This window comes from Diadema setosum, chromosome 17 (assembly GCF_964275005.1).
Source record: "Diadema setosum chromosome 17, eeDiaSeto1, whole genome shotgun sequence".
Classification (NCBI taxonomy): Eukaryota; Metazoa; Echinodermata; class Echinoidea; order Diadematoida; family Diadematidae; genus Diadema; species Diadema setosum.
Genome location: NC_092701.1, coordinates 21,390,715 through 21,415,218, shown reverse-complemented (window position 1 = coordinate 21,415,218; position 24,504 = coordinate 21,390,715). Strand labels below are relative to the sequence as shown.

Genomic DNA, 24,504 nt, shown 5'->3' with positions numbered 1-24,504 from the left:
ACAAAATAATCACCATCTGCTGTGGCATTTCTACTCCTTGCCCAATTCTGTCGCTGTGTTAAAAACAACTTTGACGGCATCGCGGCTTTGATTATCAAATGCGCAAATGCAGTCGCTCGACTGCGATATCTCTGGGCGGCATGTTCATGCTGTGCACATATTGGAAGCAGGTCGCCTATCTTCACCTGCCTTGGTTTCATCCGTCTGTATCTTTTGGGGCAAGTGGCACTTGTCTTGTCTTGTGTGTGTGTGTGTGTGTGTGTGTGTGTGTGTGTGTGCGTGCGTGCGCGTGTTCGTGTTTCAAACGATAATCTGTAGCACTTTTTTGTTTTTGGTGCCTCAATTACATACACAGAAACCACCCAACACCAAACTTCGGTCATATATATACATCAAAAGCTCTCTTCTACATCATGTTTTGTTTTTTTTTAGATTCAAATGTGTATGAATGTGTGCATGCATGTACACTATGTATTATATCCATAGCCTACACAGAAATATGAAAACATGTGTCACAAAACCAACAAAAAGTCCCACGCCCAAATTCACGCTAGGACTCAAAATGGGTAAATTCTGTCAACTTTTCAGTCTTTAGTTGTTTTTTTTTTTTCATATTTTCTGAAAGAGCAATTCTTCTTCAAGATAAATCTATAGTTTGGAAGGTAAAAGCAAATATGAAAGGTAAATTCTGCTATTTTAGGAGTTTTTCTAATAAAACAATTTTTTGGTAGAATAATGTGATTTGGTATGTCTTTGAACTCCCTTTTCATTTCCTAGAAACTCTTTACACACTTCCCACTCGACTAACTTTTGAAAGGACGATGCTAGTGCTTTGTAAGTTAGTATTTTGTCATGAATAGAAAGGAAATGCATTATATAGAGTGCAAAACTTCAGCTTAATCTGATACTCTCTTCATTGAGGTTGCTGTGGAATTTTACATCTTATTGTTGTTGTCACTGTTGTTGTTTTTATTGTCCCATTCATTGCACAGAACACAGCACGGTGAGTTTGAATACTTTAAATAGACCCTAAGCTTCAAAGGATGTGCAAAATATCAGCTTAATCTGTTAAGCCCTCGTGATTTCTATTGAATTTTACGTCCTATTTTTCATCCAACTCACCGCAAAGAACACACCATGGTGAAATTGAATAGACCCTAAGCTTCACAGCCCCCTATTTTTTTTCAGTGAAATCACTTTTCCAACACGTGCACTTTCTTTTGGGTTACAGGGAAGCTCATTTGTACTGAGTTATATACATAATTTGAAAGCTAAGAGTCTGCTCTTGCAGAATCTGTCCTGCACTAAAAGCCCATGTCTGGTACCTTTTGGTGTCTTGTGACGCAGGGGCACACATATCATGGAATCATGGAGGTAGCTCCATGCACATATGTTACAATCAAGCACGAGATACCAAGGTAGTTTGACCAGTTCCACATGGGTGGGTATTATGAAAGCAGGCTTAGAACAGGAAGAAGAAGAAGAAGAAGAAGATCCTATAGCTGCATCCTTGACCTTATGCCATTTATTGTCTCGCCCAGACCACCCACATTCCTCCACAAATCCAAACTGCATGCCAGGCCTAAAGTCAAACCAAGGGAATACGACATGCATTCTCTTTCCAGAGCCTCACTTGCAAAGAAAAATATATCCACTGCCAAGAGATCTGCGACGGGTGCAAATCGTATCACCAAGACTCAAATTGGAAGTAAAAATATGAATAAATGAATAAGTAAATTGCAAATGCATCAATTTCCACTGCATCTCATTTTTACTGCAACTGATTGACCAAGTAGTGCTCCTCATTAACGTAAATGAGACTTAAATCTCATTCTTCCGAACTTTCATAAACATATCCATGGCAACATAGGAGGATGAGGCAATCTTCAAAGACTTCCGGTCGAAAAAAATTGAGACACTGCATACGACGTGCTACATTCACGATCAAAATGTACATGTTCTATACATGTACATCAAGTGCTGTTATTGTGGCAATTACAGTAGCAGATGGCTTCAATCTCCAGGGCACATGATTGAAAACCTGCGTTTATGATACACCAAACAAGAAGAGTTCTTAATGAAATGCCACTTCACCCTGACCTTGACCTCTAAATGTTTTACGATCAAAGTTTACCCTAGATTTCGCAAAAGAAAAGAGAACATTCCCCAGGATTTGGGTGAAGTCATTTTTGGTGCACTCACATCGTCAGTGAAACCACAATATCTTGTGCAGTATTTCATATAATCTGCTATATAGGACATTTTAGAGTGCATTAAAAATACGATAAAGCATATCATTGCCTGCTTGATTTTCACTCTGCAATATGACAGCATATTCAATGAAACGCATAGACAAATCTGTTAATTCCCCATAGGCTACCATTGTCAGTGGCTGTGCAATAATACACCGTATTCTGTCTCGTCTGTTGCGCGGGCGCTTGCTGACTGTGCGAATCGTAAGTGTGCAAACTCTTGTTGCAATTCACAAGTGCAAGTCACTCCTTTTCTTTTCAGCGCAGAGTCGACTTCAAAGTTTAGTAGAAGTACAGTACTTTTTTAGTTCATGATTTCTCTAGATTATTATAAAAAATGATAATATAATATTTATATGTTGGATGGCTTTAATCTACAGGATACCAGGGAATATTGAACTCATAAGGGCCAATATTGCACTCATCTTTGATTCACGCAATATTGGCCATAGCTCGTGCACTATTGCCTGGTACCTCACACATGCCATCAAATACTGTATAAGCCATATATTTCGCGAGTCTAGATTTTCGTGAATCGAGACTTCCCGACGATTTCGCGAGTGGTTAAATTCGCGATCGTGGAGTCCTGTCCTGAACAGAGAAATGTGTAAGCGTACATCACGGTCATATCAGGATCAGAGTCAATATTTTCGCATGTTTTTTAATTTTGCGAATAGCAGCTAACTCATGTAAAATACAGTATGATATAAAATACGAATTCATTTACCCAGTGAAATACAATGTGAAATACGGTGGTGGCAATTCAAACTTCACATGAAATGCGCAAAGCAAGATGTAAATGGGAATCACGTGGCAAAATACTGCAAATCATTTGGTGGTGTCAGAGATTCTCATGTGACCCCACAAATTTTGTGTCCTTTCCCGTTGCAGATTTATGTGCTTGCACAATTCTTTTACCAGAAATATTGAGGCATTACATGAATGAGAACAGTATCACATCAAATACTGAATGGTATCTAAATCTGTGACCTTGATTTGTTTTTTTTTTTTTTGCCAGTGAGGATAGTGCAGACAAATTACTTCAGTATTTAATACCACAGCAAATTCACATGTGAATGCTATGCTCCAAGAACAGTGCAATCTGTGATGACTTGGTCTCATACATTCCATTTCTCATCCGAGACGGAATCCTTCAAATTTAATTATGTACAGACAAAAAAGACATACAAGTGGACAGAGATGGGGGTAAAAATAGAAAGACTTCATATGCCTATTGCTCCATCGCACACACACTTTCATCACCAATCTCTATATGGAATGAACACAAATTATCCAAAAAACTGAAACCATTACAGATCAAGATAATGCCCTTCCCCTTATCTTCTTTGTTTGATTTTTTTTCCTTCATATGTAGCTTATATTACTATTCCTATATCTCACACTCTACATTTACTTTGCATTATATAAATATATATATATATATATATATATTCTCATCACTAATAAATATTCCATGTGCGCTCACAAATCATGTGCCATCTCATGTTACAAATCACTGGAGTTTAAGCCATACCATTGCAAATGGCCCATGCCCCTCTCATAAAAAGTTTTCACAAGTTGTTTGCCTCAGTGGCACTGTCATTCAAATCAGGGTTTTGATTTAGAAAAAAAAAAATTACTTCCTTGTGTGCTAATTTCCCTTGGATGTGAAAATATTACACAAAACTTTGGTATCAAATCACATCAAACACATAATTAAAAAAGAAGAAGAAAAACTTAACATATCTATCAAACATTTCAAAAATCAAAGCAAGCCTAAAAGTATCATAATATGCACATCACACTGTGACTACTTTTTCTTCTTTTAATCTAATTTATCACTTTCCTAACAAACACATGGTAAAAATTCTATTGTTCTAATTAAAAATTTATGCACGGCAAAGAATTCCAAAGATGAACAAAAATGCATCAAAAATTCACTTCCATTTTCCATACTTGCAAAAACATTAACATTGTCCTGTGCTTTTTCTTTTTTTTACATGTATTTATTTTATTCTATTTCTTTCTTTTTTAAACTGAAGCTACGATTCTTCTGAGGTTGAGAGGTGGGAGAAATACTTAGAGATATACACAAGCATCCTTCATCAGCAAATCACTGTCAAAAAAATCTTCATTCACTCGACCACAACTCTTGGCTAAGTCTGGGACAACATCCTGATGGGAAAAGGTGAAGAAAAAAAAATCACACTTTCCCTTTGTGTCTTGCAAACTATGACACATATAAAATGCACTGACACATCTCGCTGAGTGCAACTCTCTGAAGATTGTCAGGACGCTTGAGCTCCCCCTCCCCCTCCCCCTACTGCTCCACCCACCCAGATCCCGACAGTCATGACAGGACTACCAGTCCAGTGTCGGCTTCTGGTCATTGAACCGTGGGGTGTGCTCCGAGAAGAACTGCGCGTACCAGCGCCGGTGCTTGCCAATGAGCCTGTCCTGGGCGACCAGAACTGGCTTGTTGAGGTAGGTCTTGTGGTTCCAAATCGTGATGTCACGCTCAAACTGGAATACAAACGGATCACAAATAACATGAGTCACGTGGTATGAGCGCCCTCTTCTGACGTATCTAGCAAATGGAGCACTAGGAAACAAGATGATGAAACTTTGCAAAAAACCAGGGATTTTTCACTACTGTCACCTTAAGAGATGTACCACGAGGGATTTGAGAGTGTCGCACCAACATGCTGGAATTCGTGTGCAACATCCTCAAAAGTGAGCAAAAAAAGCTATGCACCATTCTTGAGAATTGGCGACACGCTCAAAATAAAATGCATCGAACATAACATGTGCAAATTTTGACAAACATCACACTATCAAGAAATTTGTGCGCAAAACGTGAGACAGAGCATCGAAAGCAAGCAACACAATCAGTATGAAGTCACCAAATATTGCACCCTACGAGCTCATTAAGTGCACTCCATGCAAATAATTTCTCCAGTCTTCTCACAGTCACAGCTTGCAACATGCTCAAATTTTGAAGTGAAGGACCACCCTGCTTTTACATGAACTATTCCAACAGATCTATATAACAAGAGGAACTTCAAATCAAATAAGGATGAGGAAAAAAAAAGGGGGGGGGCGTAGACTCCCCTTCCATGTTCCTCTTTGGGTGACTCACCTGAAGATATTCTGCAAAGAGAAAGAATTTGGCCAGCCACCTGGGCACAAAGGCTGTGCTGAAGACCTGCTGAGTGACCTTTTGCACAAGTCCCTCCGCGGGTGTCACCCCTATCGAGATGACAGCCGACCCAAATGGCAGGTAGAAATATAAAAGCACATGGGCTGGTCCATTCTGTAATGAGGAATGAAAGGGCAAACTTGGGGTGATGGATTTTCATCAAGCAAAACACGTTCAAGTTAAAAAAGAGGTGACTCCAAGCTCCTTGTTCACTAGACAGTTAATTGTTTGTGATCAACCAAGTAGCCTTTTGGTCCAGCAGTTTGGGGCATCATTAAATAACAAACAATAATCACTCCCTTTACCGAAAGCACCTCAAACAAGACTCTCACCTTCCACACCCAAAAAGAAAAAAAAAAGCTCTAAAATCAGTCATATATCGGTGACATACAATGAACCACCACTCGCTTGATTTTGCATTACATTTCTAAGGCTTAGAACTTTATCTGTTTTGTTTGCTTGGTAAGACCTATCTTCAGTATTATAGCTTCTTTACCAAGACAAGAGTGATTTGAAGATGGCATTCCACAGCTTTGATTTTCTAGGGAGTCACAATGGTGTAGGGTGCTCTAGAAAGGATGAATCCCTGTTTATTAATCATAAATTCTCCTGTTTCTGATATGAAAAAAAAAAAAATCTCAATATGTGATAAGCTGGCCAGTCCAGCATCCAAATGAAAACGTTTAATCATGAGTACTCATATATGCATGCTTGTCTGAGATGATAGTTTCGATTTTTGGACTCAAACTCTTTCTTTGACGACCAAGATGAACATAACAAGGACAGATGCATTGACAACCCTCCGAAAACAAAGTGCCTCCGACGACACTCCGTGGTGGAGGTCTAAAATTTGAGAGGCAAAGAAGGGAAGTTGGAGAGTGCTCCTTGCTACTCACCTGCCGCGCCTCGCTCTTCGTCTGCGTCATCATGAGCGGGATCCCGAACAGGCTGAACGTGTGGTAGATTGTCATGACACCGATGTGCTTGTCATCCGGGTCCTGTTCCCACGTCCCTCCCCACGAGTGACGCGCCCAGCTCAGCCACCTGTCAGGCGAGGAGTGGTCGTGATGGTGGTGGAGGGATGGAGGTGGGATGGAGAGGTGATGAGGGAAAGGGGATGAGGGAGGAAGGAGGTGGTGATAAGGGGGAGGGATGTAAGGGGGACAATAGAGGAAGGTTGGGGGTAGTGATAGAGGGGGAAGGAGAGGTGTTGGGGGAAAGAGGGGTGGGGGAGGTAAGAGGGGTTAATAAGGGAGGGAAGAATATAATGCACTTGGTGTGTCTCTTTTTTTTTCTAATTCAATGCATGGATTTCAATTTTGTGAAACATTTTAATGTGCATTATTATTACTGCAGAGTTGTAGGTTTAACTGACATAGATTGGATTTTTTTTTGGTTGTTCTTGTCGTTTTTTTTACCCCCCCCCCCCCCCAATATATGTATGCCTATCTTCACTGCACTAGAAGCCATAGGCCCTACAGTATCATCAGCTGAATATCAATCATAGAAACCCCTGCATTTTAGTTATTATAGTATTGGGGAAAAATATATGAGATAATAAATGATAATTGTGTTATACTACTCATAATAAGGTCTTATTTATCCAGGGTAGCCCCTTCAATGTTGCCACTGCTCTACCAGAGGGCCCTGCCATTATCATTACCCTAGTGTTGCCTGGTACCCATACATACACCTTGGTCAAGAGGGACGAGGTTGGTAATAACATCTCGTCAAAGAACATCTGAAAGTACTGGGTGGGAATCAAACTTGATGGGGCTTCCGATTGGGAGCCAGGAGTCTTATCCACTGTACCACAGCACCCACAATGACAACAGCGATGAACAATCACGATCATCGAGCATCAAATTGCATCCAAGCATAGAGCTGGATCTACACCACACACATGTGGACCCCAGACCTCTCACAACTTACAAGCCCAGGACATTCTACTCCATTTGATCCCAAGTAAATCGATCCTGGAATTCGTTCCGACTTACTTGGTCCCCATGTATCTCAAGTCGTTACCGCTGACGAAGAAGCTCCCGTGGACGTACTCGAGGTGATTGCAGTCCGCTCCATTCTCCGAGATTTCCTGGCAGGGAGGACGTTGGGTGAGGAGGTACGTTACATAGTGAAATCACCTGACTGATCCAGTCATGTGACAGAGCAAAATCATCTGACTTGATTAGTCATGTGACAGAATACCGTACTATTTGGGGCTCTCTTCTTCCACAGGAAAGAAGTCAGAGGGGTGGTGTCAATAAAAGTTAGTTTACCTCTACCAAGGAAGTTATGTTTTTGTTGGTTTTGATTTGTTAGTTTGTATGTTTGTCTGTCTGCCTGTTTGCAAAATAACTCCTCTTCTACTTTTTCTTCTATGTTACTGTCCAACACCGCTAAGTAGGGGCCAACTGGACAAGGGGTGCGCTGGTGTTTATAGCATGGAGAGAGAAGCTTAGAAACTAGTTGATTTGCTCCTAGATGTAGTGAAGGGAACTAAACTTTTGAATGGATTGCCCAATTTTTCTCAAATTTTCACTGATATTTTTCATGTACTTAAATTTCTACATACATCTGATCTACATAATATATATGAAGGTGAACTTGTCTTTTAAGGCAGAGTTATACAGAAATAGTGCACGGCACAGTGCATGGTAGTGTACATGCAGTGAACCCAAGGTTTCTTTAGATTTGTGCTGCCTCTGCATAAGTGCCGCAAAGGCGAGTACACAGTGTGCACCATCTAAAGATACCAAACGTACACTGCACTTATGATATTGTTAGTATGTTGTCGCACAATGGGACAAGTGTACTATTCCTTTTATAGAATAGCAAGTTTTTATGAATAACAAATAGAAAAAGGGTAACATAAGATCAAATACACGATAAATGATAGACAAACTTCAGCATGATGTCACAAGAGTGGTATATCACTTGAATATTTAGTGCAACGTCTGCACTCCTGTGCAGTGCACAAAATAAGCTGAATGCCATGTGACACATTTTGACCAATCACCACGCTTGAAATCGAGCGGCTACTTTATACATGCACCGAATATATCCCAATTAATCCTCCTTGCAGAAGAGAGCGACAGAGCCTACATACCTCTATGTGGGCACAGATGGTGTGCTCTGTCTTGCCGTGGAAACGCATCTTGCCCCATTTCTGGCAATCCATGGACTCTGGTTGCCACTGCGGTTCCCGCCCCTCCGCATCGTGCCACACAAACACCAGTCCGTTCTGCTCCAGCATCGGCCACGCCTTGGAGTGCGCTACGTTTGGAATAGGCTCTGGGTGACAGGGAGAATGATCAAAACATGAGAGGATCTTAGAACTATGCGCTACATTTATGCGAGATTAAAGGACAAGTTCACCTTCATTAACATAAGGATTGAGAGAATGTAGCAATATCAGTAGAACACATCATTGAAAGTTTGAGGAAAATCGGACAATCCGTTCAAAAGTTATGAATTTTTTAAGTTTTTGTGCAGTCACCGCTGGATGAGAATACTACTGCAGTGTATGATGTCACATGCGTACAACAATATAAGGAAAATAATAAGAGAATTTCACAAGATTTCATCTTTTGAAAAAAGTACACATTCCCTTGACTTGCTACTGACATATGTTATGGGTAATTTTGTTCCCATTGCCTTTAGAAAGAGGCAAGTCAAGGGCTCTTTATTATGCAAAAAAAAAAAGTGAAAATATGTTGAATTTTCTTTACATTTTCTTTATACTGTTGTACTCATATGACATCACGAGCCTTAGTAGCCTCCTCATCCAGCGGTTCCAACACAAAAGTTTTAAAAATTCATTTATAACTTTTGCATCGATTGTCCAATTTTCCTCAAACTTTCACTGATGTGTTCTACTAATATTGCTGCATTCTCTCAATCCTTATGTTAATGAAGGTGAACTTGTCCTTTAAGTATCACTCTATGTAGCGACAACCATGGATCACTTCTCCAAAAGTGAAGTTTCCATTCACTGCAAAGTTGGACAAAAGAAATATCAGCATCATCATCTACATCATCATCATCATCATCATCATCATCATCATCACCATCATCTCTGAAGCAGAGGCATCCAGTCCTTTGTTCACTAAGTGTATGAAACAATGAATGAAAAGATTATCACGGAAAGAGGACCACAGTCCTAAAAATCTTGAAGTTTCAGCCTATGTAACTCACAACACAAAGTAACTGTTTCCTTCTTTTTGGCCTATGGAAATTGAACAAATGTTTGTTTTTTCTTTCTTTCTTTTTATGGAGTATACTGCATGAGGGTATACAAACACCCAGAGAGCTGTAGCATTTGCAAAGACGTTGTCTTGCAAATAAATCTTTGCACATTCAAATGCCACTCTCCTTCCCTTCAACAGATATGCAAACACAAAAAAAATTAAATGAAAATCATTCTTCCTAGCGGACAGGGAGATTTCATTTGTAATATCATAGAGAAGTTAATGCTGTCTTGCATTTGTGATTACTGGAAAACAATATTATTCAAGCTACAAGTTTATAACATGCTTATCATGCACTGTGAAATAAATGGAAAGTCATTTAATTTTGGCATAATATTTTTGTTCCTTTGCAGTAAAGAGAACACCAATCCTCAGAAAAAAAAAATATTAAAACATATGATGTAGTACATTAAAACTTAAGCTGGTACAACTTGTATTTGGTCATGTATAATGTAGACTGTTTTGTGGAGTGGAAATTTTTGCAAATTATTACACTCAAACTATCAGAAAAAGAAAAACCCGCTGAGATATGAGGTTGTGTATACAAGTCCTTATATCCCTGAAATTTACAAACGATCAAAGTTTACTAAATTTGGGCCCAGTCAGAAGCATTGACAAAGTGAAAGTGTCCTTTCTGTTGACACTGAATTTATTAGAAATCCACCCATTTGTTAGCATGAAATCACTCTCTATGGAAAACAGTCAAGTCTTGTGATTAAAAAATAAAATCAATTTTGTGATGGAAAAATTCAATCTTGTGATAAATAGTATGTATGAGTGCCTATTCATTGCTGCCAAAAGTCATCCAGCACCCTGATTAGTGCATAGAATAGTCATATACAGTCAACCTTGCCAAAGTCAAATCTATTTGGACTGAAAAAATAGCTTCAACTTAGAGAAAGTTCGACTTATGAGGGATTAGAATCAATAGAATGTAAAGAGAAGAGGACATGAAAAGACCTTCAACTAAAGTGATTATTCGACTTATGCGAGGTCGCAAGGTTGACTGTACTAGCAGTGCAGAGAACATAAATATATCTGATTGTTCAACAAGAATAAATAGCACTTTTGTTGAAATTATATCTGCATATCAGGGCATTGCAGGACTGGCAGCACTCATACACCAAAATCAGAGAGGTTTCAAAGAGTAATCACAGAGATAACTTTGCTGTGTGAGAATGAGAAAGGCTTTAAGTTGCAACTAAACCCATAGGTCCAAAATCACGAAGGTGGTACAATCTTTGTCCATGGTTTAAACCGCGGAAAAAGACCGTAGTATTGTATAGGGCGCCAAGTGTTTCATGGCCTACTTTGTTACGAAATCAGTCATCGATGATTTTGTTAATGAAATGGTCATTTCATCCATGGTTTGTCCATGGTTTAAGCCATGGACAAAGATTGTACCACTGTCTTGAATTCGGGCCATTGTGTTCGAGACAACTTACTGCCCTTAATGCCCTTCTTATTCGAGACAACTTAATGCCCTTCTTATTCTCAGCCGACGATGAAGTCGTCGGCTGAGTATGTTATCGCAGCCTCTATGGGCCAAAATGATTCCACATTTAAGAGCATTTTCTGATTATATTTCTAGGCCATTTGGACGATAAAACCCATTTTGAATGAGACATATCACAAAGTGATATGACACACAGACTGTGAATTGCAAAAACCACAGAGACTGTAAAAACTCAACCACTCAGTACTACACTATCTGATTTTAATTTTATCACGAGCTGCTCATATACTTCGTATTTTCGGCATTCATTTCTTCCGCATGTATTGTGGGCACAAATCCCTACAATTATTCTCATAGTCTGGCTCTGCATTAGCGTTCAACTTTCTTCTCTTTTTTCCCCTAATGCTTGTATGTATTGTAATTGAGCTTCTGAACAACATTATGTACACTCTATCATAGAGAGCTAAAATGCCTGTTCTGTACCAAAACTACATTTTCAAATGCCTCATTTCTATGAGAAGCAGCCAGTGGCTGGCCTGTGAGTTCCATCAAAGAGTGCACAATCTTATACTTGTTATACAACAATTACCTCCCCCCCCCCCTCAAAAAAAAAAAAAAAAAAAAAAAAAACACACACACAAAAAAAAAACCACAACAACATAGCTCTATATCAAGACTCAACACAATTTTCTTGCTCTGGGTGGAGTACCAAATGAAAATTTGCTATTTTGTTGAATTACTTTTTTTTTTTTCAGCACTGTACCCTGGGTTACCAAAAATGTGTTGATGTAATTAGCATTATTACGCACAAAAATGTTGGGGGCTTTTCATTTGTGATTATACAACAATTAATGCATGAAAATGATATATTTTTTTTCTCTCATTTACATGCTCTGTTGTACTCTTCACTGTATAAAAGTTGACATGGAAGGAATATTGGCACTGCGATCATTATCGCCATGCCGATTTATGCTGGTGCTGATCATGAGGAAATAGTCGCCACAAGACAACATTGTACAACTGTATTATAATGGACATGAGATATCACTACACAACACCATACAATGTTGTATCCCAGGTTACAACCATACCCCGGGGTACAGCGTGACGAATCATATGTATATCTGAGAGACTTACTATCCGATGGCTTGTATGGGATGTCAACGCACTTTCCTTCCTTGCCCTCAAACTTCCAGCCATGGAAGGGGCACATCAAGCAGTTTCCCTTAACGAGGCCACCGACGGCTATGTTTGCTCCAAGATGAGGGCAGTATGCGTCGAGTACGTGCGCTTCGCCATCTTCGCCACGAAACACCGCAAACTCATGGTCTGTTGCATGAAGAGGGGAAAGAAAAGAATAAAAGTGAGAAAGGATGAAGAATTACCCTTAGGATACAAAACATTCCTTCTAAACTGCAATTATATTCCACAAATATTATTATACAGCGGACCTCAAGTATAAGAATCACACATACTTTTGTGCCTCAAAACTGGGGCTCCTCAAAAAGGTGTTGGCAAAAATATACTCTCACACAAATAAAGTCAATAGAAACCCTGTTGTTTGAGGCTAGAAACATGAGACTATTACATTGGGTAGAGACACTTTACAACAATCAAAGACACAAACTACACTCTCTGTTTTGAAAAATGATTTCTTTCCAAAGGCACAATCATGTTGAGGCCGCACATGGATACATTGTACGTCTGGAATTCACTTATATTACGTCTAAAATATTGGATTATTTCTGGATGTAGTCATCATTTTGAGATTTCATTGAGCCACAATGGCTGCATTTCTGCCAATATATACAACCGCCCAGCTCAAAACCCACAAAAAGTTGCAGAGAAGATTCTCTGTCATGGATGAAAATATATCATGTGGGTTGACCGCCTCTAATTTCCTCAGTCTGTCGTTACCTGGGAGAGTAGTTTTCTTGCTATCTACTGTCAAATTTTAGTGGCTAAAAAACAAAATTGAAATCGAGACATTAAACATTTTTCTGGACCATGTTTTTAGGGATAGGCACTGCTTCAATGGGAAATGTGTATTGCACACTTGAGTGACCCTAATCTTTTTTAAACTATGTAGATGTTTGATATTCCTTTTGGCCTATTTTCTGTAGATTTGGAGCTGGGCGGTCACATTTATATACATGCAGATCAAACAGAGAGATCAAAGACATCCAAAAAATGTTCCAAACTCTTCATTCCATTCAGCTTCTTGTGCTTTAAAACCAGAAATGTTTCACAAGAGCCAAGATTCACAAAATAAGAATGTATGCAGAAGGTCCTGTTGATACTATTATGCATAGAATGCCAGTGGCAATTTGTGGAGATTTCATGCCGCAAAGATATCTCCCTTTGCAGTTTGTTATTAGCTATTATACAGTAGTCATATGATGGAAGGGTTGTTTTCATGAAAACCTTGGCTCACAGCTAACACTAAGTGAACACGCATCTGGCTGATCACTTCTCAGTTTCAACTTCATAGCCCCGGTGTAATAACAGCCACTAAACAACTTTCAGTCTTCTTTTCTTAGTTATGGGTTGACATGAATAAACAACACATCTGGCAAATTAGTCCTCAGAATTAAAAGTCATGGTCACTGCAACACATCCGCAAAAGATTTTTATTTGTTTCTTTTCACAGATCGCAGTTTACATGAGTAAACAACAAATTGGGCTTCCTAATTCTAAGAATCAACGTCATAGTCCCAGCATTGTGTGTAATATTCACCAGAAAATCTAATTGGAATTTTTTTTTTCACTTTCACAAGACTTTAAAGACAGTAACTTCCTTTAACCAGATAAATCTGTCAGAAAGTAATCATGTATGCCTTCTGCTGGTAACTTTCCGAAGCCATTATTTTTAGTGGCTTACTTTGACTGATTACCCATTGAACCCTAAAACTGACAGTGCACCATGTCTATGACAGTCCTCATTTTGATGCATGACATAACAGACTACTTCTGCTTGCATTGACAGTGCACTGTTCCGTTTTGTTTTAGGTTTCATGTTTATTTTTAACACATGTTTTATGCTCCTATAACTCTCCATCATTTTTAATTTATCACTGGTGATAGCCCTTTCTTTGCAGAATACGAAATCATCTACTAGGATGCAAATCTGACCAGGAAGTGAGCACACCAAAAATGAAAATGAAACAAGAGGTTTGGCCAAGTTTTTTTTTGTGTGTGTGCCTAATCTTCAACAACTGAGTCACCATCGCATGTCATCTGCCACCGAAAATCTTTCAGAGACACCACGTAAATGTACATTGCATGTGCGGTGTGGTGTGCACACTTGCGCAGCCAAAGAAATGTCAGCAAGTATTCAATTCAGTTACAGCTGGTTAAAGAAAAAAGTATCTTTTAATGATCGAGCTGAAATGATAGTAAGGTGTCAATAAGAGAGAGCGATAAAGTTTTTTTTTTCAGTCCTGCACCGAGGAGACAAAAAAGAACAACAACATTGAAATTTAAGGTTCGACATCAACATTTGTTGTACAAAGTACAGGAGAAGTTTTATCAAAATCAAAAATATTACTGTCAAGCAAGATTATTTTTGTGGCATGAATTTTTTCTTTTTCAAATTGAAGCCAACAGCCATTTTCGCCACATGAAATTTTTGCCAATTGTCACTGGCATTCAGAGCATTTAGTGTAGACAAGAACTTTCGCATGTAGTTTGATTTTGTCGATCTAGGTTCTTGCAAAATTCTTGAAAATAAAACATGCAATATGCAAACATTCCTAGTTTCACAATACATATATGATGAAAGTTACGAGATTTTCAAGTTCATGTTTTCTTAAACAATACATATATTTCTAAGTGACATTCTCATGTGTCAGCTTAGGAGGTGATGAAGCTGCGCAAGCACCACTGTGACCACGACACAGATATTTACTACCATTTGTATTCCTCTACTGAAATGCAATGAACAAAAATTGTATCATTCAAATTTACACTACTGTTTTGCTGCATTAAAGAGAAAAATGACTTCTAAGGGTGAACAGGTTGTACTGGCTACTTTGCTCAGATGAATGATTTTCATTACATCTTTGTGCACAAAATGATAAGAGACTTCTGAGATTTAGGCATCACAGCATTCAATTTGCACACATGTGGCTGCAACCAATGATATTAATTGTTCTTTGAACCAATGATACTTGCATTCTACTATTACATACTATTGACTTCTTATAACTCATAACTTTTCTTGTCGCTCAATTTTTGTGACTCTTCCATGAGTCCATTCATGATTTTTACTTTACTCCTCAAAGTAGAAACTCATATTTATTATGAAGCATTACACTTGGCAGGATTGCACATAGTTGGAATCGTTTGCCATAAATACAACAAAGAGTGCCCATCTGGTGGAGTCGAGGTAGATTAGTAGATATATCAACTATTAAAGTAGTTTCATCTTCGAGCTCACATGGAGTGTTTGAGAACACTACTCACACCCAACGTTGATATGTTGATCATTAACTTGTTCTACGTTGTCGGGCATCATATTTTTTTTTTCTTTTTCAGTTTTGAATTTGCATCCCACAACTGAAATAGATAAGACGTCATTCAAGTTTATTCCGTTTATCTCCTGAAAACGGGAGGCGATACCTCAAACTGGTCAAAGGTTGTTTTTGAAACATCCAAATTACTGATGTAAGCACTTGGGTGCCAGAACTTTGTAATCTATTAAAAGAACCATCCATGCTGTCAAAACTTAATGAAAAGCCCAAGATTCTGTACAAGCTGTTATTTTCACATACATAGATTTTTATGAGGACGTAATAGATATTTTTGCAATGGATGTTGTTTTCAAGGCTGACTCCAAGGCTGGACTAATAACCTACCGTGTGGCAAAATTTTTATGTGTTGTAAAATTCGTGATCCAACAGCGATTCACAAAATTCATGAAAACTTAACCCTCACAAAGTCAACAGCTCAAGAATTCTGCTTCATGCCACGCGGTGATGACTTTGTTTTTGCCATATATGACAGAGATGCCACTATTCTAATGCTAATAATGCTTACAAAACAAAATAATCAGTCATAAAAGGTCCAATTTTGTCCTACCTCTTCTGTAACCAGTTATAGAAAACCAAAGCCCAAATACGAAAAATGAGAGTTTGTGGAATTCTCCTGATGTTTTCTTTATATTGTCCAATATGCTGCCATGAAGTGTAGTAAAAATAGACTCTTTATCCAGCCACGACAGCATCAAAACTTTAAAAGTTCACGACTATTGAATTTTGACTGCCAAATTCTCCTCAAACTTTCACTGATGTTTTCTACTAATACATGTATTGCTGTTTTTAAACTCAATCCATATTGATACTTGGACTTTGGTTTCCATAAGATTCTGATCACAATACAAAGCTTTCTTGCTTTCTCATGCAAAATCTCTTTTGCTGATCTGTTTCATCCATTTTTAACTTGGTTTGTTTGAAGTAAAACCTCAGTGGCAATAATGGCCTTTGCACTTAAGCAAGACTATTGCTTTCGGACATAAACTTCAGTGATGAACTCAAAATGTTTCACTTGTCAAATCTTTCAAGATCTGCAAGAAGGAATACTTGTTCAAACCCTTCTTGAGATTATGCTGTCTAGTTGTTTTTGTTCCTATCATCTTGAAATCTGCGAAGCTACAGTAATAAATATGCGGAGCTGATGCCCTGTACAGTCTCACTGTCAAGAATATTGTCTTTCTAATTTAGCATGTGCTGTTTGAGATCTTCTTTTATCTGATTGCAGAATAAAGGCAAAACTTGGCAAAATACACAGTTTTTATGATTGTTCCCAGCTCTGTACACAGACTTAAAACTTAATTAAAGGTTGCAAGTCTTATGCGCCAGCCCTTGTAAGCCAAATCCTTCTCGCAGAAATAAACAAAACTATGCCATATCTTTTTTCTCTCCCTTTTTATATTTTGCTCAATACACAACACCTAATCAGTATAGTTTCATTAACTACAGCTCATTTCAAGGCCAACTAAGTACAGTTTGTATGCATGCCTTTTAATATTTGAGTGCTTGATCAAATGTAATATTTCCACGGTACAACCTTGTTCAGACAGACATGCAAAATATATACCGGTACAGACTGAAATTTACATCATGGTAAAAAAGAGAGAGTATACTTTTATTGCATACTATGGGTAGTTCATTTACCTTTTTTGCTCTCACAAATTATAGGCCTAACTATGCCTGTGTTTGCTGAAAGTAACGACTACTGCTTGCCAGAAAATTAACCAATCACATTATAAGGATTTGGTGGTAAAAACCCAAGTGCCGCCAAATTGAAAGAATATTGAGATTTTACTGTCAATGCTAAAAGCAAAATCAATTCTAAGATGAGACTTTAGGAAAAGCAGTGTTCAATGCACTTGGGAAATTTGCCTACTACCTATGCTGAATATACATCACGTTCCTTCACTTTAACCATTAAACAAGCCAATTGTATTTTCTTTTTCTCACTTTCAGCCTTTCTTCAGCTTGTCTCTCTACCAACCAAAAAACATCAACAACAAAACATCAACAGCAGGATCAACAGGACAAAGTACTCTTCCCCCCCCCCCCACAAAGTCATCCCATAAGACCATAACCAGATATGCTTCGTATCCATGGCAACCAACATCTGGAGAACATGCCTCTGAGAATCACTTGAGGGGATTAATAATATCCTGCTGGGCCCATGAGCACAATAAAGCTCCTCTCAATCAGCAAGGAGCTTGTACCTCCTTGCAATCAGTAGGATCACTGCAACTTGGAGTGTTGACTGGAATCTGAGAAGTTTGTAGGTCCAAAACTTCTCTTGTAGGCAGCAGAGAACTTGCAAGATTAGTGGTGCTATACCCCTAAAAGTCTACATAACATTAATACCCACTTAACCTAACAAGAAGGGGGGGGGGGGAGGGGGAGAGGAGTGATCCTGTTAAATGACATTTCATATTTTATGATGGTTTCAAGGCTTTACAATGGACCCACATTAGCTGCCTGTCATTTTATGTGCCCATACAAGCTACATGTGGATCATATCAGCCCATTCAGATCCAGATTCCAAATCTTAATTACTATTGCTATTTTTTATTCATAATATGATCAAACAAAAGTTATTTGAACTACTAGAAGCTTCACAAATTGCACTTTATTGATAGCTTAAGCCCTTGTGATGTTTGCCCTTTTTCTCAGAAAATGATCAAGGAAATACACTATTCTTTGTAAAAAAAAAAAAGGAACAAACAAGCAATAACAATAGTAAAATATTTGAAATAGGAAGAAAATCCAATGTACTTAACTACTGAAAGACTAATTTCCAGGGTGAACTTTGTCTTTAAAACTAATCTGAACATACACACTGTACTTTCTTTTTCTTTTGTTTTGGAAATCTGTGCTCTTTACTTACAGCACTGTATAAAGAAATTGTGCTGCGTGATCATGAGACTACTAGTACTGTGAAAATGCAAATTTTCATGGAGTGGAAATATTTGTGCATATTGTGCCACATGAATCAAGAGCAAAAATAAAATCTGCATTTTTTTTTTTGCTTGTTATATGTAAATACTACATGTATTTTATATTTTGATTCTGCACAATTAAAACGCAAGAGAAATTCATCTTACAGGGAAAAATCCGAAAAAAGAGTTTCCTCAAAACTTTCCATTTCATCAAATGCAAGCATGAAGGTTGTGAATATGGATTGCTTTCATTCATGTCATGTGTCTGTCTGGGATTTCCCATTCATTCCATCACATTGGAACATTGGTTCTACCAAGTCAGTACTGCTTATCACGGAACCAATACACTTTTTGCTGGCACGTGTGTAATGTAGTAACACTGTTGTTTCTGTACCCACCCCCCCCCCCCCCCACAAACACACACACTCAAATTTTATTGCCAGGGTACATAGAATATAGTATATTTAGGGCTTTTTGAAAAGGAGCTTAGGTTCCTGCCAACTGCTGTCAGTGTGCTTCTGGTGCAGAATATTTTCCAAGTGCACACTTCACTTTACTGAGACCGAGACAGGTCACAGGTTATTCGGCTGTCTTGAATACTGAACAAATAACAATCCCTTTATGCACGGCTCAAGACTAACATATTTTTCTGGTGGCAGGTTCAGGCCACTAGAATCTTTCATTCAAATTGAAATTCTTCCGTCGAGATGTTTTTTCATTGTAACTGATTGACAAATTGCCCTACATCGATGTAAATAAGCACTGAATTGATCAGTATTTAAGCAGTAGCCATGTTGGGGCGTACATATTTGAGCAGGATTCGAACCTATGACCTCCTGATCTCCGGGCAGGCGTCATCTCCACAAGACCATCGAGCTTTTGCCCGACAGCAAGTGTTGGTTCTGATCCTCATAGCATGAGGATCAGAACCAACACGTAATTATTTATTATTACTGCGTAATTATTCAAATTCATGAAATTCTTCCATCGAGATGTTTTTTTTGTTTTTCAATCTGACATTTTAGTGGCCCCCAAAAAGAATATTTTGGTCTGACATGTCAGGAAGCATAACAATCCTTTTGTGACTATCCAGATCAAAATCCACAAAAAGTCAAAGATTAGCTTTCTCTGTAACCATGGCCAAAAATATGTCATTTAGGTAGACCCACTCAAATTTTCTAAGTTTGTCTTACCTGAGAGAGTATTCGTTTCTCTATGTACTGTCAAAATTTGGCGACTTCAAACATAACAGAAATGAGATATTAGCAATTTTACTGGACCATAGTTTTTTTTTTCTTCAGACAGGCACTGTTTTCACTTGGGAATTGATAGTTCTGCACAGCACACCTGAGTGACCCTAATCTTGTCGGCTTAGAATGATAAGGGCATTAAGGTTCCACTAGGCACCTTAATGCCCTATCATTCTCTCCCGATGATCTTTTAAATCCTCTTTTCTCACTTTTTTATGAAACTGCACTTTCTGTAAATTCTCTCTTACACCCTTAAGAGTTCCCCTGACACCCGAAGACACCAGACGAAAATTAGCATTTCATTTCTTTATTACTAATTCATCGGAGGGTGAGAGAGACCCTTGTTATAGACTTCCCCGGTGATCTAGTGGGAAGTTGGTATTTGTTTCTATGGAATTCTGTGGGTGGGTGTTTCTCCTCGCAAGAGACGCCCTTTCTCGTGCACACATATGTGCACTCACCCATCACAAACAGCTTGGGTCGCTGGAAGTGTGTGTCGTTTTCACTGGAAGAGCTGTTTTTCACTCTCGAGACCGTTTAGAGTTCCCTCAACAAGTGCAAGTCTTTATCGAAGGGTGCCTTTGAGCGCTCTAAAGCGAACCAAAGTGAACTGAAATGTGCCAGATTTGGAGGGTTTGAGCACTCTTTTGAGAAAGCATACCTCCCAAGTTATTTTTAGAAGGGGTCGCACATTTTGTACCAAAAGAGTCATTCACCAGGCGCGCTTAAACTACTTACAGATGTCCCGAACAAAGAGAATAAATTCTTTGCATTATGACATATATATATATATATGCATGATACGCGCATTCCCACATACAAACTTGGGTCCGCTTTAGGTACCCTTTTGGAGCACATCGAGAAGTGGCCCAATTATGGCTCAGTTCAGTACGGTGTGGTACACTTTAGAAGCATTCGATTGCTCCTCTGGCGCGAGCACGGTATGGTCAAGGAGGTACTCCCTCCTTGGTATGGTACAGTTCACTTAAAGCCAATAAAAAGTTTTGGTACCTCAAAAGTTTCCCTGAATTTCCGTGTTTCAGGTTAAAGTACCTTTCATATAACTAACACTGTGAGACTTATTCGCCCCAAAGTGCTCTCATTTCTTAGTAATCATGCAATTAACTGCGACCAGCAGCCCCATACGCATAGCGACCAGCAGCCTCATACGCATAGCGTAATGGGGCTTCGCATTGTAGCATTCAGGATCATGACAGATTGAGTATCGCGGGTAAATATTAACTTAAAATCCAAACAATTCTTCAATTTGAAGACTTACCAATTAAGTTGAAGTCTTGAAAACAGGCTTCGGGCAACGTTTGGTTCTGCCAATAGTCCCTTTCTGTTCGAATTGATGACTGAATGTGACTCTGTCGAGAGGACCTTGGGAGAGCTACATACACTGATTACTACGGCCAGCGCATACGCACATACCACATGCGAACAAATTTCAAATCCATGAACGGATAAGATGTTTGTGTGCGCATGCGCTGGCCGTCAATTCAGTGTAGCTCTCCCAAGGTCCTCTCGACCGAGTCGCATTCAGTCATCAATTCGAACAGAAAGGGACTATTGGCAGAACCAAACGTTGCCCGAAGCCTGTTTCAATACTTCAACTTACAGTAACTGGTAAGTCTTCAAATTGAAGAAATTTTTGGATTTTAAGTTGATATTTGCCCGCGATACTAAATCTGTCATGATCCTGTAAGCTACAATGCGAAGCCCCAGTTAGCTACTCAGTATGCGTATGAGGCTGCACGCTGCTGGTCGCAGTTATCATGCAATAATGGTTTTGTACAATACGTGTACTACCTCGCCGCCGTAGGGCGGCGGCTCTGGTACGAAACCATTATTGCATGATTACTAAGACATGAGAGCACTTTGGGGCGAGTAAGTCTCACAGTGTTAGTTATATGAAAGGTACTTTAACCTGAAACACAAACTAAGACAAGGAAATTCAGGGAAACTTTTGAGGTAATACCAAAACTTTATATTATCTTTAAGGAGAGCACTCGAACGCACCCTCAGTGTCACCTTAGACTCAACCCAGAGGCATTGTGCTGTGACAAGAATAGAGTCCCCTTACACAACACCTCAGAATGATGTCGAATTGTGATTGGCCAAGAACATGTCACATGACATTCAATAGAAAATACCTATCAAACTCATTGAGAGTGACAGCCATTCAATAGGCCCCTGGCATGGGCCTATTGCATGGCTCGAAGGTACTATAGCACGGCTTCGCGGGGGGCTACTAATGCATGGCCGCTCACAGAGTTCTGTGGCTCACACCCACCCGTAGCAAAGCGCCGGCAAACTACATGTACATTGTACGTGCTGGCCGGTTGCGCTGCGCTGCCGGTAAGTCTCACATACCAGGCGCGGCGGAGTACTGCAACGTTAACGTGTACGCGCAGCTACTTTACCTAGCTAGTTGCATGTATCGCGGCCTTTACACCTACTGCTGTATTTTTACTTTTGACTCTGATCTGCTATACGTGGACCACAGTGATCCCAAAATCAAGACTTCATTTCAAGTTGAGAAACCGTAATTTGATTATTTTTCTGTGTTTTTATACAAAATCATTTTCGGAAATAGACAAAGTCTAACTGCTATACCTACTACTAGATCTACCGACATCTCAGATCGGCCTAACAGTCAGGCCTAACTCGATCTAACGTAAGCGTATAATGGGTATAGACCCTGCGGAGTTTGTGATTCCTGTGACTGTGTGGTCGAATCGGTGACGAGTGCTTGAAAGCAGTACACAGGGTGGTTTACAATTCTCTGCCTGATTGTTACATTTATTTTGGGGCCTTCCTGAGTTGGCGGTCACTAATTCAGTACTGTGATTGTGGACAAGGTGTTGTATAAAACGAATAATTTATGATTTTGTTCGTGCATTGGGGCACGTAATACCGCACTCGGCGCGAGATTCGCCACTGGTCTATTCAACGCGGCGCTACGCGCCTTGTTGAATAGACCAGTGGCTTATCTCGCGCCTCGTGCGATATTCGTGCCCTATGCACTCACAACTCATAAATTATTCGTATAATAACATCATCTGGGGTGAACACGGGATGTCTCTCATTGTGCTGTGTTTTCGGGGACTCTAAGACCCCGTTTACAGTGCGAGGCTCGGCCGCGGCCGAGCCGCGGCCGAGCCCAGCCCCGCTTCAGTGTAAACGCGCAAAAGGCCAAATGCGAGGCCAAAATTGGCCTCGCATTTGGCCTCGCTCTGGAGGTGGTCTCGGCCGCGGCCGAGCCGCGGCCTCTTCTTGGTGTAAGCGCAAACTGGGCCAAATGCGCGGCCAATTGCGCGGCCAATTTTAGTCTGGCTTCCAAACCCTCTGCCTGTATCTTTCGCTATTCAGGATATTAACCCCCTCAACGTCGAAAACTAGTATAGTTTAAGGTGGTTTTGTCCTGCAAAGGATTTTTTTTCCTTCGTCAAAGGCCTTTGCCCGAACGGCGACTTCGTCGCCACGGAATTCATTTGGCAAAGGGTCTGAAAACCAGACAATACCAAATTGCGTTTGTTTGCAAGCAGAGCGCCACTACGACAAAATATTGAAAGGTTTGAATCAAAAGCGCGGCCGAGCCCAGCAGTGTAAACGGACAAAATTGCGAGGCTCGGCCGTGCAATTGAGGCAGGACTCGGCCGCGGCCGAGCCGCGGCCGAGCCCGGCCCCGCACTGTAAACGGGGTCTTCCTGGGGTACTATTTCACTCAATTTTTTAATGGGTTAGGTCTATGGTCCATTCTTAAGATTACTTGTGTTATATCATTTTAAAGCTTTAGTTGCAATAAAACTCTTTTAATCTTTAATAGAGAGGTAGTAAAGTGAAAATTCCTTTCAGCCTACTTTTTGGCATTTTGAGCTGTGCAGTCATATTTTGAGTTTGAATTGCTGGCTTGGGCAACCGCTCTGAATGTTGCATTCTGCTTTGCAAAGATGTCAAATATAAACTGTTGGCACAATAACAAATGAATGTCTATATATATAAATTAACTTTCAGAAATAGCATTTAAAAAAATCACACTTTAGTTTGTCTATACAAAATATAAAACTTAATCCACAGCAACCACTACTACGGGAATTATAAGATACATACAGTGTATTTCCATTTCAGTTATTTTGTGCGTCAAGCTGATGAGGTATGATACCTCCTTGGGTCTACAAATAACTGTGAAAAAAATACCCCAAAATAACAAACTTGTTTAAACACTACTTTTACTACTAGGTGCCTTGCTTCCAAATCTCAGTCTAATGGTGATTACTCCTTTAACACTGAGATAGATATCAAAACACAAAACACATAATAAAATCAGTGTTATTGGAAAATTAACCAGTGTGACAATTGTGGATTTTGCAAGACAAGGGGACACAGACACACTGTCTGTGCTATAAAACTCATGCAAAAATCCAATATACTGTCGTGAACACATGCACATAAAATTCAGAGGGCAAATGAATGATATAAATGGGAAATGTTAAAGGAGTAAACACAAAACACATTAAAATCAGTGTTATTGGAAAATTAACCAGTGTGACAATTGTGGGTTTTGCAAGGCAAGGGGACACAGACACACCATCTACACTTATAAAATCATGCAAAAATCCAATATACCATTGTGAA

General features: G+C 39.4%; 1 protein-coding gene across 1 annotated transcript in view; it reads right to left on the bottom strand.

Moving 5' to 3' along the window:
- Nucleotides 1–4,600: 4,600 nt before the first annotated feature.
- LOC140240923 (cholesterol 7-desaturase nvd-like) overlaps nt 4,601–24,504 on the bottom strand; it is a 39,772-nt gene continuing 19,868 nt past the window's right edge. The window contains exons 2-7 of the mRNA XM_072320695.1: nt 12,292–12,483; nt 8,558–8,742; nt 7,449–7,543; nt 6,348–6,495; nt 5,392–5,565; nt 4,601–4,775 (exon numbers count right to left, since the gene is read on the bottom strand). Of these exons, the coding sequence (XP_072176796.1) occupies nt 4,614–4,775; nt 5,392–5,565; nt 6,348–6,495; nt 7,449–7,543; nt 8,558–8,742; nt 12,292–12,483 (956 nt within the window). The 3' untranslated portion in view covers nt 4,601–4,613. The remainder of the gene's footprint in view (nt 4,776–5,391; nt 5,566–6,347; nt 6,496–7,448; nt 7,544–8,557; nt 8,743–12,291; nt 12,484–24,504) is intronic.